The 18,168-nt window shown below is 43.9% G+C and overlaps 1 protein-coding gene across 4 annotated transcripts; it reads left to right on the top strand.

Moving 5' to 3' along the window:
* Positions 1-712: 712 nt before the first annotated feature.
* Positions 713-15,831, top strand: WHAMM (WASP homolog associated with actin, golgi membranes and microtubules). Of its 4 annotated transcripts, XR_008578576.1 has the most exons (11): positions 783-1,410; positions 4,719-4,892; positions 6,228-6,378; positions 6,995-7,164; positions 7,862-8,027; positions 8,995-9,182; positions 10,636-10,722; positions 10,807-10,902; positions 11,282-11,759; positions 11,980-12,110; positions 14,521-14,656. XR_008578576.1 is itself a non-coding variant. In XM_054836377.1 (10 exons), exons 1-10 carry the CDS (start codon positions 725-727, stop codon positions 14,805-14,807), a joined length of 2,046 nt encoding a protein of 681 aa, XP_054692352.1. In that variant the 5' UTR covers positions 713-724; the 3' UTR covers positions 14,808-15,831. The 4 variants fall into 4 exon arrangements, 3 of the variants coding, with proteins under 3 accessions (XP_054692352.1, XP_054692350.1, XP_054692351.1); XM_054836377.1 differs by lacking the exon at positions 11,980-12,110 and having other exon boundaries at positions 713-973; positions 14,521-15,831; XM_054836375.1 differs by lacking the exon at positions 11,980-12,110 and having other exon boundaries at positions 14,521-15,831.
* Positions 15,832-18,168: the final 2,337 nt, after the last annotated feature.

Consider the following 18,168-nt stretch of genomic DNA (forward strand, 5'->3'; position numbering starts at 1 on the left):
CAGAACGAGAACTTATTTTTGCCCTTGCACATGAAGTCTGAATAAGAGCTATGTGCTATATAAACCCTCCCTTTGCTCCCCACTCCCCTCAGAGGCCTGCGAGGCAGTATTTAGGTGGTATAATAAGTATGCCAACCTTAGGACCAAATTTGATTTAAGGACCAGTACCATTTGACTTTAGGATGGTTTGCGGCCATGGCCTCTGGGTGCGTGGCACAGCGTGTGCATGCGGCCACCCACCATCCCTGGGCTTGAATGCTGACACAGGGTAGCGTATGTCTCCATTTTGAAGTGCAGGGAAGGAGCATGAGGTTTTGGCTGGGAACAACTTGTGAAATTTTGCCAGGCCCACAGGAACAGTGGCTGGAAAACCACTTGCACACGGCAGCTTTCCTTCAGCCAGTCAACGGCTCAAACCCATGGGGCACAGGAAAATGGCGGAGGCCTCCCGCAGCGCAGGGACACCCTGAGGTAATGCCCGTGCTCCTTCCCGCAGGGCTGTGTGTCTTATGCACCCTGCCCACCACTCTTCACAGAAATAACTGCTTATTTCACGAAAATAAGTTTTTTTCCCCACACTCGAGGCTGTTTGCGTGCGTTGCGCAGGCCTGCCCTCCTACTCTTTCAATTTTATTCTTTATTTTCGTGCGAGCTGTGTGAGGGCCGCCCACTCCGCCCCCTCCGGCGGCCACGCCTTGGACCCGCCCTCGGGCGACGCCCGCCAATGGCTCCGCCAGCTGCCGGCGACGCGACGCGCGGGGCCCGCCCCCTCGCTGCGTGCGCGAGCGGCGCCTTTAAGGCCTGTCGGTTTCTGTTTCGCTCCGCGGGCGTGGGGCCTGCGCGGCGGCCGCCGCCGCCATCATGGAGCCGCAGCCCGACAGCCTGGAGGGGTGGGTGGCCGTGCGTGACACCGCCTTCGCCGAGTCTCAGCCGCCGCGGCTCCGCTTTCTTGTGGGCTGGAACGGCGTGGAGGGTGCGTTCGCCGTGACCTGCCACGGCCGGGCGGAGGCGGCAGCGCAGGCCCCGCAAAGCTGGGCCGGCCTCTTCTCGGCGTCGGCCCTACGCGGCATTCACCGGCAGCTGGCGGCCGTCTGCTCACGCCTGGAGTCCGCCTTCCCCGCGCTGCCGCCCACGCTGCCCGGCGCTGCCGGCGGCGGCGGCGGGGGGCTCTGGGCTGTGCTGTTCCCCGGTGGTGCGGCGCCGGGGGAGGCCGAGGTGCAGGAGCTGTGCCGGGAGCTGGAGCGCTACCTGGGCTGGGCCCTGGAGCTCTGCGGCGGCCGTGTGGTGCTGGACGCCCTCTTTGCCGCCGACCGCCGCCTCCGCGATGATGAGTACTTCGAGAGTCTCCACGAGCTCCGTGGGAGGGCCCTGCGCGGCCACCTGGCCCGGGCCAAGGAGGCCCTGCGGCTGGTACGGGTGCTGGGGCCGGGCGGGGGGGCCGCCCCGCAGCGCCGGCGAGGCCTGAGGGGGCCAGTGGCTTGGGCCTGCTCGCCTGAGGGAGTGCAGCGGCCTGAGGGCTTCGGGGTGGGGGGGGGCTGCAGGGCCACCCCCAGCTCTCCCTGCAGGTTTCCCTCGGTGTGGGACTGCCTGTGCTGTTCTGTGCTGCAGCCCGGCTCGCAGGTGCACCTGTCTGAGCCTCTGCTTTAGCACCTCTTGCTCACCTGGGAGTTGTGTGCATGAGGTTAGCAGCCTCTGCTGCAAGACTTTTGGTAATTCGGGTCAGACTCACGTTTGGGTAACGTGAGCAAGTGTGACCAAGTCACTAATATCATCTTGCTCAGGTATTGTCCTATGTTTGGATTAGTACCTACACAAAAACTTTTTTGATTGTCTGGAAACTGCTAGGTCAACTTTCTGAAGTACTGAGCGTCATCAGTCTTTGTAAGTGCCACTTTATGAAGTGGAGAATAAGCCAGCTCCGGGTGCGCAGTTAGTATAAAAATGTTGAGGCGCTTGCTTGCAAGCACTCCTACAAAAACACATTGGTAAAAATATCCAGCAGTGTTGTGCAATGGGTGGAACGGTAACCAAAGGGAAGAATATGATCATGCTTTAATTTTCTAACTTCTCTATGAAGGTCTCAGACTGCCTGCTTGCAGTAATGCCTATAACTGGGGGATTCTCAGTCAAGTTTTTTTTTATTAAAACCAAACTTAGCCATGGACCTACACCAAATAGGTATTCCGCAGTCAGAGAAATTGTGTTATGTTTTTTTAAGTGTCAAATACTGGCCTAATGATTGTATAAACTAGTGATGATGATAGTCCTTTCTCCCTTTAGTACCGTAAGTTTCTTCTTGCTGGAGATGTGTTCCTGGATTTTTCCCCTTGTAGTAAGCATGAATTTAAAGGACGGTATCTAGTAACATGGTTGCAATTAGGGCATCGGTACATCAAAACAAGGGTTACAGATACTTTAAGCTCACTAGTGTGTTGCTGCTACAGTTTTCTTGCAGTATCTGTTTGCAGTCTATTTCCTGGCAAAGTAAGCTGAAAGGTGTTTTATAAAAATGATCATGCTTTGGGGGAAAGTCAAGACACTTGGCTTTAGCCTTCTATTTCCCATTTCAGTAGTTAACAGCTGTAACAACATTCCTGTTTCAGAAAGATACTGTTTTTAAAAAGACAAGTTGAAGAACAACATGAAGTTCATGCACAGTGTTCTATGCAAAGGCTACAGTTTTCATAACTGACTATGACAGTTCGTGGCCCAGTTAGAAATAAATTCTAGCCACCATGCTCTCTTGCAAGCAGCACAAGCATGTACAGCCATGTGGCAGTTTGGGATTTGGTGGTTAAGTATAACTCAGTGCCAGTTATTCTGCTATTTCAAACTGTATTTTAGATATGGCTAAACATGCTATGAAGTGTTGTATTGCAGGCCCAACAGGGACATAAATTCATTATATTGCAGTCTAGATGAAATTATGTAAGATTCAAGAAATAAAACTTGCCTTTTCTGACATTCAACTAGCCTTAAGATTCAGAGCATCCTTCTTCCCTTTTTACATCCATTTCCTTCTCAAAAACTTCATCCTTTGGACCAGGAAATTAATTTTGAAGAATGTGGAAGATACCAGTACAAGATGGAGTAGAGTAGTATTGTTTGAATACTTTTTTCATGTGTATGTGTTCAAAGACAAAGGAAATAACCCTGGAGCAATACTGTTACAACAACCACAGGAGTCAGTTGGGCTAATGGCAAACCAGAATTCTGTGAAAAGAATATCAGATTTTGAAAGTAAAATCCTTGCTTTTACACACAGAAAAAACAAAACAACCCTTAAACCCCCAAACCCTTGTAATGAATAATTTTTTCATGAGTTGACTTTAAAATGTCACTAATACTTCCCCTCTACTCACTATAAACATCTTCCGGGAGCAGCATGCCCCTTACTTTTTGCTTTGAGTATGGGAAGCAGGAAGTGAACTATTGTGTTTCTATTTGGCTTTGATAGTGAGGGAAAAGCAGACTGTTAAATTGCTGCAGGTGGGCCCTGGGACTGTCTCTGAGGCACCAGGAGCTCCTTGGGAAGCCTAAAGGGCTACAGGACTTCTGGGATTATCAGAGATGTTGCAGTTCAGATCCTTGTGTTCCCTTGTCCTGCCTGTGCCAGGCCTGGAGGGAGAATGGGTGGGAAATGCCCTTGAGCTGACTTCTGTGGATTTTCCTTGGGGAAATGCCTTCACAGCTGGGAACTTTGCTCCTGTTGTCTTACCCAGACTCAGCTGGCAAGAGCAAAGGTGGTGGTTTAATTCCAGTGCTTTTCAGTTGCAACACAATCAAGCTTATGTTTCTAATGCTTTTTCTTATTGTTGTAGCACCTAACACCCTATTCCCTTCCCTTGTTACAGAGCTGTAGAACGAACACTGTCCTTCCAGGAAGGTCTGTGTTTCCCAGTGGAACTTAGCCGTGTTCTCTCAGCTGGCTCACTATCCTGGCACGTAGAGCGCACCATGGTCTCTGCTAGCTGCTGTCAAAGAAAAATCTTTGAAGCTTTGATTGGTGCCAGTAAACAAATGCAATTAAAGGGAAGTTTCCAACTTTGTGTCGTAGAAGGAAATAAAGACCTTAAATAAGGACTAGTGTATCAGGAAGGCAATCATTCCTTGGAAGAATTACAAGTCACAAAGCGTAATATTGCTAGAATTGAGATTAGAATAAACTATTAAAAATTACACAAATGTGAAAGGAATTTAACTGCAGGCTATATCAGGAGTAGAAATCTGTTTCTGAATTCTTATTTTAAAATGGCAATTTGATTTTCCTGTGCCCTAAGTCAGAAATTCTGGATCCAGAAACTCATTTAATGTGAGCAGGCATTTAGTAATTGTGGAAGCAATGCAAGAGGTAGTTTAAGAATACCTTACTTGTCCTTCCCATACAGAGACTTCCCCAGTTTCCCATTTGTGTTTATAAAAAGCAGCAACCAAGTCATCTGCACAGAGCTATTAGAATTCCTGTGGTGGAAACCCTAGGCATGATTCTCTCTCCTTGCAGTCTCCCAATGCAACATGCAGCAATTAGTGCCTTTAACAGCATGGTGTTAACGATATTTCCAGCTAGGGGTGGCTGCTGAATGCCTGGCATATGCCTCCTGTGTAGCAGGAAGTCTCACCGGTTCATCAAATGACAAAAGGCAGGTCCTTTCCACCAAAGCTCGTCAGCACACACAAATGCAAAGCAGCCAAGTCTGATTTACCTTTTATCCCACTAGGTTCTTCAGCAGCATGAAAATGCTGACACAATGGTGGCTTTGATGAAGGTTTATGAAGAAGAAGACGAAACTTATCAGGATTTGGTCACCATGGCAACACAATTCTACCAGTATTTACTGCAGCCCTTCAGAGATATGCGAGAGCTGGCGACACTGTACAAACTGGAAATCCTGGTAGGTCTGCCTTTGCACAGTGGAAGGCTGAGTTATACAGTAGGGCATCAGCTGCTCTTGGAGCAATTTAGACTCAAATCACTTAATGTTCCCTACTTCTGTGCTTACCTACTCTTTTTTTCCCCCTGCCAAGCCACCAAACGTGACTGAGAAATTCAGAGTTAGTGCAGAACTGCTCTCAGAGGATCTCTGAATCCATGGTATTGGCTTGAATAGAACTGCAGCTGTCTTCCCACCAGAGTTCCACTTCCCTCTGTTTTGAGGAATTAAAAGGAAAACGTTCCCAAGCTTTCCCCCCCTCTGCGGATTACTCTCTGGTAGGCTGAGTTTGCAGAGATCTAAGTTGATGCCGTTGTGCCACCTTCAGTGGGATTAGTTTGTGACATTGAGAATGCTCAGTTGCAGTGGTAGAATGGAGACCCTACCACACAAAGTTTCCTATTGCTGCTACAACCTGCTAGAAGTACAGATTAGAACATGTCGGTTGTCACTTCGTCCATTTAATTTTATGTGCATCTTAAACTGGAAGCACATACTGAAAGTTATGATGCCCCTGGAAAAGACAGCCATCTACTATTTTGATTTTTCCTTAAATAGTCTGTTAAAATTGAAGGGAGCTGTTCTAAAAAAAGAGAACAGTTTTAAGTTTAGACTAAGGTTCTTGGCTACTGAAGGTGTAAATCTGTGAAGATAAAATACCCAGTATGCTGTACTGAAAATTAAAGTGAAAATTGGAATGGATGAAGCAGAAAGTTTGTTTTAGTATTTAAAAAAAAAACCAACCACAACTCAAAAGAATATTTAGGCTCATTTGGAATCACATTCTTTAAAAAAATATTAAAAATATACTGGTCTTGTACCCATGTACTCTTTGTGGACTTGAAAATACTCTCTTACATTTCTATATCCCTGTTCCTGTGTGAAAGAACTGCCAAACTGGAGAACCTGACAGTGCAATGTGCTGTCAACACAAGGGGAAAAATAGAAGAGAACATTGCACGTAGAAGAGTGGTTTTGAGTTACTTTTAGTAACAACTAAAAACACTTGTGTTGGACATGATTTTTAACATGATAGTTTAAAAATACTTTAAGAAATAAATTAATCCAAAGTTAAGCGTGAAGTCGTGATTGGGGAGCACAGGTTCCGAGTTAGCCCAGAGAATGAGGAACGGGGCAATACATAGGTATGAGTAATGATTCATTTTATGTCAAATGAGGGGAAGGTCATGTTTGCCACTGTGCTCTGCCTTGCTTGAAATGTCTCCAAGTATAGCGTAATGCGGGCTGCACCACTGTGGTAACCAGTTGGTAACTGAGAATGTTGTCTCCTTGCAGAAATCTTTGCAGTATGATAATTTGGGGCCTAAAAGAGTAGCAGCTTTGCAGAAAGATGCTGAAGTATGGACTAAGCGAGCTGAGAATGCTGTGTGCTCCATTCAGGATATCACTGTGAACTACTTCAAGGAAACCGTAAAGGCTCTGGCAGGTAATCAGGAAGTGTTTAAGACCAGGTTGGATGAGGCTTTGGGCAACGTGGTCTAGTTGAGGGGGGTTGGAACTAGATGATCTTTAAGGTCCCTTCCAACCCAAACCATTCTATGATTCTATGATTTACACAAAAGGTTGACTTAGGGGACTGAGAGCTCTTCTTGTCACCTTTGCTGGTCTCTCTCTGCAGACCCTGAGGTTAGGACAAGTTTCCACCTTAAGAAAGAAGCATTTTATTCACTTAAGATTTATATCTTTTAACCAATTTGGGTTACAACTTGCATTTGGCTTGCACATAAACATCATCAAGGCCTGAGACTTATGGCTGCAAACCTCTGAACAAAACCCACGTGCATTTCTGATGCTTGATATGCAAGCCTCAAGGATTTCAGCATGTTAACTGAGTAGATTGCTGTGTAACTGTTAAGGTATGTTTCCATGGTACAGTGAAGTATTTTACTTACATATATAAAATCATAAATTAAACCTTTTAGTCTTGTAATTTCTAAAGAACTTCAGAAATTGTTTAATAGCATCAGAATTTTTAGTACTGCAGCTATAGTAGAAACACATACTGCATTTCTCATATCTTATTGCAATGTTTTAATCTGCAGCAATGCACAAACAGATGGAACAAGATCAGGAAAGATTTGGTAAAGCCACGTGGGCATCTGCTTTGCCACGGCTAGAAAACCTGAAATGTATGTTAGCTAAAGAAACCCTTCAGCATCTGAGGGCCCGAGAGTTGTGCCTGAAACAGAAGAGAGCTGGCATTCAGAAAAATGTAAGAAAAGCCTCCTTTTCTGTCACTGTTCTGTGAAGGGCTGATCAAAACCTACCAGGGTGGTCATGGGAGTAGACTTTCAAAGTCTTTGTCTGTGAAACAGCTTAGGTTTTCAACATGGTTTTAAGTTGCAGAAAAAATGCATGTCTCCAGTTTTTTAAAAGTGCTCCTGCACATATGAGGACACTTAGGAAAGGTTAAGATACATGCTTTTACAGTTCAAGTGTCATGTTAGCATTTGTGATATTAACCTTTAAAATTGTTCATTTTAGGGAGATAAAGACCAGATATTATTTTCAGAGGACACTGCAAAATAAAGATATTTATTTAATATTAATCTTCTAATCTTCTTGATTTGATGCTATCTAACTGCTTCTAGGAGTACTTGATATTTGTTTTCCAAGAGTAGTGTACTGCACCATGTATAATTGTTTTCAGGAGCAGTATTATTTGTGCAGATTATAATGAAGTCTTTCCTGGTAGACTTAAGGTAAAATTACACTTTCAGTTAATAAGGCTCTCTGCTCCTCTGAGTTTCTGCTCCAAGCCATTTCTAATGTTCTGTTGTTTCCATACCAAAGCACCTAAGCAGCTGCCAGTTAGGCCAGGCTCTGTACAGGTACTTGTGAATCCGTGCATGTTTGTGTGTGCATATTTTGTTATTAATGCTTTTTATTTTCTATTTGGGGCTATACAGTTGGAGAACCTCAGTGAACAAGAAGAGAACTTAACTGTAGTGGAGGAGCTGGAAATACAATATTATGAAATGCAGCTGGAATTATATAATGTACAGCTTGAAATATTGAAACATGAAGAGATGCTGCTTATTGTACAGTTGGACACTTTAAGGAGACAGATTAAAGGTAAGAATAAACAAACATTTAAGCACATATCCAAAACACAGGAATGATATAGCCTGCTCTGTTTTCACTTCAAAAAAGAAAAAAAGGATGATTATCAGTGCTCAGGTCTTGATAGTAGAGAGCATCATTGGAAAACATTGATGTCGTGGCACCATCTGATATTATGTCTTCTGACTAACGTGACACTAATTTGATAACACAAGTTTAAAAAAATAGTCACACTGATAGCTCACCTTCACAGCAGCTGTGATATGCGCATGCAGTGGTTTAGCATATGGAATAATTTGTGCTGAAAATATTTAACTGTTCTCGTAGTTACAGGATCTATGTGTAGAAACTCTGGATATCGTGACCTGCTGAAACGGGTTCTGAAATTCATCATATATCTGTGTAATCTAACATGTAGAAATTGCAAAATACATCCTGTAATGACAAAAGAAGAGGTGATTATAGCTAGATGGTACTTGAGTACTGCTATATTCCAGTTTAAGTGTCTCTTCGTAACATATTTATGACCAAACTAGGCACCAGTCTTGTTTACACTTATTTGTGCTTATGAATTCTCTATTACTGTGTACACCGTGAAGTGAACATTGCTCCTGCTTGTTGCATAATTAAAACCTGGTAAATAGTGAAACAAGTCACCCAGTGTTGATCAGCAGAGTCTTCAGTTTTCCAGGAAAACTCCAGTTGATGAAGGTAGGAGTTAAAGCACAGAGAGACATTTGAAAGAGGAAGCTAAATAACAACAAATGCTAACAGCATAAATTTGATCCTGCAAAGCACCCCTGTGAGTAACATGACATGTTTGCATAAGACTTTGAAGGACCAAGTTCGGCTCTGGAGCATTACAATTCCTAATAACTAACTGCTTTCAATGGCTTTTAAAATGTCATTAGTTCTTTAAATGTTTAAATAACTGTGGCAATTTTTGGGTTTTTTAAAAAAATGCCAAATGCCTTTTTAGAGAAACAGGATGAAGTTGTTTACTATGATACATGTGAAAATCCTGAGGAGCTCAAGGTCATTGAACAGACAATGGGACAACATTACGCTAACTTGTCAGAAATGACGGTGCTGAGGCAGAAGACTAAGCAGTTGGAGTCAAAGCGTGGGACTGTCTGTGCCAGGAGAGCCTACCTCAGGAACAAAAAAGTAAATGCAGTCCTGGAGATGTGCATTTTCTTTAGCTGATGTCTTGACTCATGAGGGATGGCTAGGAAACAGCTAGGGAATATTTGGGTGGAGCATACAAGATGATATGTGACTCAGTGCCAAGGCCTCCAAACAGAAAGAGGGGCAATGTGATTTAATCTAGCTTTACATTCCACTGTGTGGTGCAAGTGCCCCTCTAGTTTATTAAGAGAGCACAAACTTACATGGGTGACCTAGGAGGTGTTCCCCTATCAGCTAAACCTTACCAGAGCCCTGCTGTGGCCAGCTGGAGCTTTGCCCTGGCAGACTTATACACCACAGCTGCAGTACAGGAGGAAGCCTGGCCTGCAATGAAGGAAGCTGCAGTGACAGAGCAACCCACACAGTGATAATTTACCTTTGAATGGGAGGGAGGGGAATAACTGCTGCAATTCTCTCTCCAGCCTCACAGTTCTGTGCAAAGGGCAGTTTTTTCCTTTGTTTCTCATTCAGAGCAGAACACTAGGAAGACACAAGTGAGATCACAGTTGACTCTCATGAACCTTCCCAGTGAGCTGAGCTTACCTTACACCTGCACAGTCCTGCTGAGACAGAGCGCAAAGTTTAAGCTCCAGTCTCTCTGGCCTTTTACCTCTCACTAGACTGGACAAAATGGGAGTGACATTGGAAATGTTTTGTGAGCCACCATTGTCTCTTGCTTGCGACTGCTTCCTCGGCAGACACTTCCTTTGCTTCTGTTTTCATTCACTTAATTGCTGTCTATTGGTTATATAACGCTAAAGCCAAATGCCAGATGATTTGCAAATGCTTACCCAGCCATGTGGATAATCCCCCTCTGCACAGTGACAAATAGCGTCTCCCAGAGAAAATATTGAAGCCTGCAGCTTCTCTGTGGCATTTTGTTACTAACAGAAGGTATCCCTGTTAGACATTCATTGTGCTTCCCATACCTTTGCTTCCCTGGCTTTTATACTGGGACCTATGGCAAATAAGGGGCGGGAAAAGTAGCCTTGTATTTTTGTAATGCCCTGCTAGCTTCCTGCTTGCCTTCTTCCTCATGCCTTTGCACCCCTTTCCTTCAGCTGGCACCTGAGTGAAATTTCTTCAGAGCTTGTTTTTCTGCTTTTGTCTTTTTTCTTTCTTCTCCTTTTTTTAAGCTAAGTGTAAGAGGCATCGGTTCAGATCTGGGTATATTTGCTCTGCAGCATGAATAACCCTATCACTAATTAGGAGAACAAAAGATCCCATTGGCTTTAGCCATGAAGGAGTCCCACAGACTTTACCTTCAGGGTCTCACATCTGCCACTGGTTGAGCTTAGCTATCCTTCCTGGCCCAGCCAGGCACTTGGCCTTGGTCGCTGTTTAGTGGCTTGTGCACAGGAGTTAATGGCACAGATGGTGCACAGTAAATGGGAACTAACCAAAGGTTGCGTGAATTTTGCTGTTCTACCAGGATCAATGTGAAGCAAGCCATCGTCAGAGACTGCAACAGGCAGAGGAAAGCAAAAAACGCTTCCAGCAGCATCACAGCATACAGATAGTGAGTACTGAATAGCAGCCTTGGAGAATCTGGCAGTTGCTTGTTTTCACACTCTAAGGCTCACTTACTTGTTTTTTAATGCAGAAGAGAGACAAGCAAAAAGAGGAGGAGAAAAAGAAAAAAGCTTGGATAAGCCAGGAACGTCAGAAAACACTGGAGAGGCTGAAAACATTCAGGGAGGCAAGTACTGTGTTACAGTAGTCCTAAATGGTGTCAAAACACAGTGTCAGAAAATAGCCATAACTCACGTGTTAGCACAGTCCAAATCAGAGACAACCATTTGGATAGCCTAAAATACGGTTGTGTGTAATGAGTCAAGAGGATTATATCCACTAAGGATATAGTTTCCAGGTGCAGAACCTGTTGCAAAGAGTATGAGTGAGGAAATGGCTTTGAAAGAAATACCTTGATATCCATTTAAATCTGTTCAGGGTTGAATTTTCTGCTTGAATGGATGAGTGGGACAGGTCTGTACTCTCTGGCTTTTTGTCTCTTTGGGGTTGATGTTTTGGCCAGTCCAATGGAGATGTGACCTTCTGCCTTACAATTTGTTTTTCAGAAGTGTCCAGCTCATGTTGTTCTGAAAACATCTCGTCCCCAGCCTCTCAGTCCCAAGTTGCCACAAAGCATCACTCAGCAGGCTGCAGTACTGTCCTGTCCACCTTCGTTGAGAACAAGGGCAGCTCCAGAGCAGCCAAAGAGCATACTGCTAGTAGAAGCCAAAGAATCAAAAGCTTCATATCAGAATACCCCAGCAGATATCCCTGTCCAGATTTTTGTTACTGATGGCAACACAGAGCTACAGAAGCACAGCGAGGGGTTGATGGTCTCTCCATCCTTGCTGCCACCACCACCACCTCCTCCACCCCCTCCTCCTTTACCCCCTCCTTCTCCACCTCCCCCCTTACCTCTCCAGTTAAAGACACCATCATCACCAGAGGATGAACCACTTCCCCTTAGCTCTGATAGCCCCACAGAAAGCCCTGCACTGCACAAACAGGATGACTCATCCAGGAGGTGTATAAATAATTACATAGGTAAGAAGGCTCACATCGACTGGTGTTTTTTTCTTTGTTTCCTGTATTTTTCTGTTCTCCCTCCCTTTGGTTCTGAACAGGAATAGTGTGCAGTCTTGCTCAAGGGAATGAAACTCTTGGAAAGCTTAGTCTAAGAAACCACATACAATAACACTGACCATAACTCAGGATGTTAAATGAGTAACAATGATTTGTGTATCCCATTTGATATACTTCACAGGGTCCTGATGCTCAGAGTGTGTGACTCCGTGTTTTTGGGGAAGTGCTGTCAAATTGGACAGGTCAATTTTTTAGGACATTTGAACTTGAATCTCTGCTGGAATCCTACATTTATTAGGTACAGCCTTACAGGTTAGTTTAAACGATGATTAATCACAGCACTTCTAGTTCTGTGGAGATCTTAATTCAGGACCTGCATTTCTCATGACACTGAAAACCCCACTGCTGTAATAGGTAGGAAGGTGTCAGAAGAAAGGAGAGGGTGTTTATTCATGTTGTTTGGTGAGAAGCAACTTTTATTATCAGGTTTGTTCTTGCCATAATTTTGCAACTTTCGAACCGAATGTGGTATTTTGATTGAGGATTAGTCACCTGTCCAGTCAGAAGACCACTTTGGGTAGATTTGTAGTTGTAGTAAGGCTACACTTTAGTGTTTATGATTTATGTACTACAGAGCTAGCAGTTGGACTGCTTGCATTTCTAAGGTATGCACAGCGTGCGTCCACTTACAATTTGCTTGGTTTCTAAATAAAGATTTCTTAAGAGAGTTCATGCAGAATTCCACCAGGATTTGAAAGGCAGATGGATAGTTTTGGCATACTAATATTCCTAGGGCAAAAATTCCGCACTGTTACACCTCTGCTTTGTTAGCAAGATCATGCAGGTGTAATTGAAGGCTGAACTCAGCAATTGAAACAGTAGTTTGAATGAGAATAGAGCTCAGCAGCCTCCCAAGGCTGCACTGGTTACATCCTGCTAACAGGCTTATTTTTATCTCTAAAGCAAGCAGATATTTTGACTATGTAAGGGAGATTGATCTAAGTTAGAAGGCAGCAATTTTTTATTGTCATTTTTCACAGTGGAGCTTATGCTAGAATGAAGCATGTCTTTAAATGTGGTACATTCCTTTTCAGACTATTCACAATACATCTACGCAGCCTTTGTATCCTCTCAGTTAAGAGGCAAACCACAGGCAGGAATATCAGGGAAAGTTCAGCATTTTCAGCTCTTCCAAGGTGTGGGGAAGTAGAAGCAGCTGAAGGGCTGAGACGCAGTCGAGTTACTGTGACAAACTACTGTGCATCCTGTGGATTAGCATGCGGACTTCAGTCTGGGAGGTCTGTGGGATAACTCTACCACAGATACTCTTAAGAAGCTTTGATTAACAAATAGGAGTTGTACACCAGTGTAGTCTGCTACTGGAACAGCCTTGCTAGTAGTTAATATTTACTACCATTTACAGTCTAACATTGATGTCCTTTCATTATTTTTGGATAAGAACAATCCTTTTTTGTTTATTGGAGAAATCCAATTGGTTGTTTTTGCCTATTTCATGAAGAAAAAACATGTTAATTGCTGTAATAGTAATCAATAAAATACTGCCACAGGAACTTACTGAAACAGCTGCATAAACAGCTTGGTTTTAGTTACACATGGGCCACTCATGTCTCTGCACATGAAAAGCAGGAGAGGTTCATATTCTGGTGTTGAATATACTGTCCATAATGTGTTAACATACTTTCCAAGGGAAACTTCTTTTCTAATTTGTTAGTCTGACTAGTTTTTCCCAGGCAGCCTGTTTGATTAATAGACTTAAGACTTTCTTACCTGAAGGCTTTGCAGGACAACTTGGTGGATCTTTGCTTTTCTGGCATCTCAGTCTCTGAAGGTACTGCAGGATTTAACAGAATGTTACATTTCAAGTGCTTGATGTTAATCACATAACCTGTGCACTGCGCATGGCAAAAATACTTCTAGCTGTGAGGCACAGATGGTCTGAAGCTATGGCTGTAGGAGTCGACTGCTGTCCAGGGAAACTGCCTCCCTGTCCAACAGTCTGAAGCTATCAACAAAGAATCCAGCAGACGGAGTAACCCACAAATTGCAGCGTGTATCAAGAGAACTAGTGGAAGCTCTCTCAGTATGGTGTCCTTTATGGTCTGAAGTTCAGAAACATACGCCTGAGATTTAAATCATGTTGTAAAATGAGAATTATTTTTTAAGTCTATACAGAAAAGAACTGCCTGCCTGCTTAGGGTCTGATCAGGCTTCCACTGATTTCAGTGGTGCCGTTTCAAGCCCTTCTACTCAAATCCTTTCATTTTTCTCTTGGCTGAGCAAAAATGCAATTGACAGTCTCAGCGGGCATCTGAGCAAGCTAGGATGAATGGTAGATTGTTTCTAATACAGAATACAAGAGATTTTTTGGTTCAGTGAATTTTTTTTGAAAGCCCATAAAGTTGTAATGAAAAAGAAGCATCTTCCTTTGTGTATCATTTCTTCCTTAGAGCACAACCTTGTATAATGTTGAAGAGGCGCTGGATTCTCAATTCTAGATAGAAAAGATTTAAATGCTTTTTAAAAGCAGTTCCAGGGCCTGGCGTTGCAGAAACATGAAAAGACTGTGCCAGAACAGACCATTCTTTCTCCTGTCTCTAGCAAAGATGAAAGGAAGAACCCTGTACACTTGGGTAGGGTTTTATACAACTAAGTGTGGTTGTCTTGCTCTTTCTTCTGGTAACAATACATTTATCTGTCGCAGGTTCCATGGATGAGGTTTTGGCTTCTCTAAAACACAGTGAAGTTCATCTTCGCAGAGTGGAACAGCCAAATCCGTATGCCTCTGTAAAAGACAACATCCTCTCTGCCATAAGACAAGGAGTTAAACTAAGAAAAGTGAATCGAGATACTGAGAAAGATGTCAGTAAAGGATCCACTAATGAGCTAGAGAGAAGCATTAAGGCAGTCATCCAGAGAATTAAGAAAGTGTCTGCTGATTCTGAAGAAGAGGAAAACAATGATCAGAATAATGCAGAATGGGACAGCTAACCAATTCAGAGTAACAGACATACTGACTGGAACAGAGCGTGTGTCTCATTTTGCACATTGTAGAAGACTGTCCCTTTCAAAATGAATGAACAGTGTGATTGTGCGTGGTGTTCTCACAGTCCAAAATGTCTTGTAAAGTAAAAGAATCCTATTGATTCTCTACAGGAGCTGCAAATCATTATTTTTGGATGAGAAATCATACTCCAAAATATGCTTGCATTAATAGCTATTTCTGGCTCAACCATGTAGAATTTTCACTGCTTCTGAAGACAGCCAAAACACTGGATTGAAACATACATTGTTTAGGTTGTTACTACACAGTAGGTAATGCTATCACAACACAGTTTAAGGAGTGAAAAACTAACTGAAAATCTGTTTTGTCAGATAAAAGTAGAACCAAATCCGTGGTGTTAGAGGCAGGCCACAAAACTTAGCATAATCTGGAACCTTTCATTCCTACCTCCATTGTCCAGAAATTTCTTTGACATTTTGCTTGTCTAATACAGCTCACTCTAACTACGTGGATACTCCATTTATCATTATGTTATAAAGTGTGCGCTTATGAATGGGCTTGGTAATGCTGATTGGAAAAATTACTACCAAGTTTGAAATAAACACTACTGTAGTAATAACTGAAAAGTTTACTTTTTAGCTGGAAGCTTAAATATAGAGGATTTTTAGATGCTGAATGTTTTTCATATACCTACATTTACAATGAACTGTTGGCATGAAATGAAGAGCCAAAATATTGTATATAGTATTTTCTGGGATCTGGCCCTGTAATACAGACCTGCATTTCTCCACTGAACATCAATACATGTTTATAGCTACTGTCATGAATTTAAATTACCTGATAGCCTTATAAGTGGCAGATATTTGCATTGTGCCTGGAACCTCACTATTTAAAAATTCAGCTACATTCAGTTTAGAGATTGTTTCTATTTTGGGAAGCTAGTGACAAAAATTATTTAAAGTTTCTTCTGGAGTTCATACTGACCCTTAATAAAAATATATCCTGACAGAAGAAGTGGGTTCAGAGTGCTCTCATTTTAGGACGCCACTGTGAAGTAAGCATTACTTAACACCATGCTACTCTGGTTTTTGATAGCAAGTGGCAGCCATACAGCAACTGTGCTCACTCAGTAACCATATATGCAACTAGCCTTATTTTCTCAAATATTTATGAATTGTAATTTGGTAACAGAATTGCAAATACGGTGCTTTAATTCTCTGTTTTACTGTAGAGTAGCAGATCTGTTTAATCAGCACAGTAAATATGTATGCAACAGTTTTCATGTGAGAAGCAGAAGCAGCAGCTGGGGGTTCATTTTGTAGTGTTTCAGCACCTACTGCGATTTGGAAGTCAGAAAAAAAAACTTTTTTTTTTTTTTTTTTGCTCACTGCCATCAGACAAATGGAGACAAAAGCGGCAGCAGCACAGGTCAGTTCTTACTCAACGCTTCTGATGTGATGTCAGCAGAGGGGAGCTGGTGGACACGATGCTGCGGTGCGCACACGCCACCCTGCCTGCCCCTGAGCTTGACCTGGGCACAAGGGCTGTGCTGAACCGGGGGGGAGCAGGGGCATATTTATTGCACATTCAGAGTCCAGCTGAATTCCTCCCCCAGACCGGGACTGGGGACAAAACCTGGTCCTTCGTGTGTGGAGATCTGTTCCCCAAGGATACCCAGGGCAGAGGGGGGCTTGGCCAGCAGCGTGGGGAGGGCAGAGGGGGCTGGTGCAGGGGCTGAGAGCTGCCCTCATGCAGGCTGTGCCCTTTAGCAGTGCAGTTATTTAAAGCCAAGGGAAAGGGCGCAGAAATTCCGCTGCCTTCCCATGGCTGGTACCTCCTGCCAAAAGGCAGCTCAGAGTCCAGGGCAGAGCCCGTCGCTGATTTATTGCTATGGCTGAATTCTCAGCTACAGTGCTAGGGATTAAATGCAGCAGTTTAAAGTAAGCAGAGAGTGAGTGAGTTGCAATTTCTCCAACAAATCTTACAGCTTTTGTGTGTTTAACAGCAGCAATTTTACCCAGGAGAGGCCGTCTGAGGAACAGCGCCACTGGACAGTGGTTTCTCCTACCTAGAGTTTTCTTTTGCAGCCATACCTGGAGCTCGGCTAGGGGCTGATCTTGGGTGTTCAACAGAGCTCTCTACATCCCAGGATGAAAAAATGTCCTTAAAAGCCCACTCAGAACTCTCTGAATCCACCTCGTTTTTTTCTGAAGCCCGCTTCATTTGCAATATGGCCAACAGGCCCGCTCTGTGAAAAATGTGCTGCAGCAATTTTCTAGTTCATGTGGAAGCTTTCACCTCTATCAAATATCCTTGCTGTTTGATTCACTACCAAAATTTGAAGGCTGCTACTCAGCAGAGATGAGCCCTGATGGGAATAGGGCTCCCAGGACATGGAGCAGCCCATGCACAGCCGCAGTGCCAGGAGATGAAAACACCAAAACCACTGGCATTAGCCTAAAGAAGAAAAAGCGAGAGCAGTTTTCAAATACGTAAGAGGCTGCTGCAGAGAGGAGGGTAGTAATTTGTTCTGTGAGTTCACAGGGAGGTAAGGGGCTTAAATTACAGCCAGAAGGATTCAAATTAATGGTAGGAAAACCTTTTTAACAAACAGCGAGAGCAGAGAGGTGCAGGGACAGATTGCCTGGGAAGGTGGTGGAAGTTCTGTCACTGGTAATCTTTAAAAGCAGGTTAGACAAACACCCTGAGGTGCTGCTGGTATCGCTGATGCACTGCGGCAGGGGGAGGTTTGCAGTCTGTGGCCAGCCCATGCATGTGAGCTCATCGTACTGTCTTGCGGTTCAGTTTGCTCCATGGGGAAAGCCACAGCTCATTTGCTGAGAGATGCCCAAATCTAAGATGACTGAAAAAAAAAACCCCAAACCTTAGCGAATCACCCTCAGACCTTTTTTTCTGGCTCTCCGTGACTATGACCTGTCCTGTGCCGCTGGCACCGGGCTGCACAGGGAATGGCAGGTAGGAAATGGCCCCAGTGCCCCGAGGCTGATGTCCTCCAGGCTGCTGGGGCACTCAAGAGAAGCCACCTGCAAGTGTCGAGAGGAGAGAGGTCTTAATCTGGATTTGAGCTCAGGCTTCAGCAAGCACCTTCCCACCTCGGCATGCTCTGGCAGATTTGGTACTGCTGCTGGTGCCACGCACTTTCAGCAACGTGCAAGGGCTAATGGACAAAAATGGGAGAAACTGGAGTGGCGGGTTGGCTCCGTGATGACCAGCTCTACTGGACTAGATTAATAGTAACCTGCAAAACTGCTGCGACAGCTTTTTGACATTTAATACCCTTCTTAAAGTATCTCACCCTGGGCTAGTAAATGAACCCCTCAGTGGGAA

The sequence above is a fragment of the Grus americana genome, chromosome 10, assembly GCF_028858705.1.
Source record: "Grus americana isolate bGruAme1 chromosome 10, bGruAme1.mat, whole genome shotgun sequence".
In the NCBI taxonomy this organism is placed as follows: Eukaryota; Metazoa; Chordata; class Aves; order Gruiformes; family Gruidae; genus Grus; species Grus americana.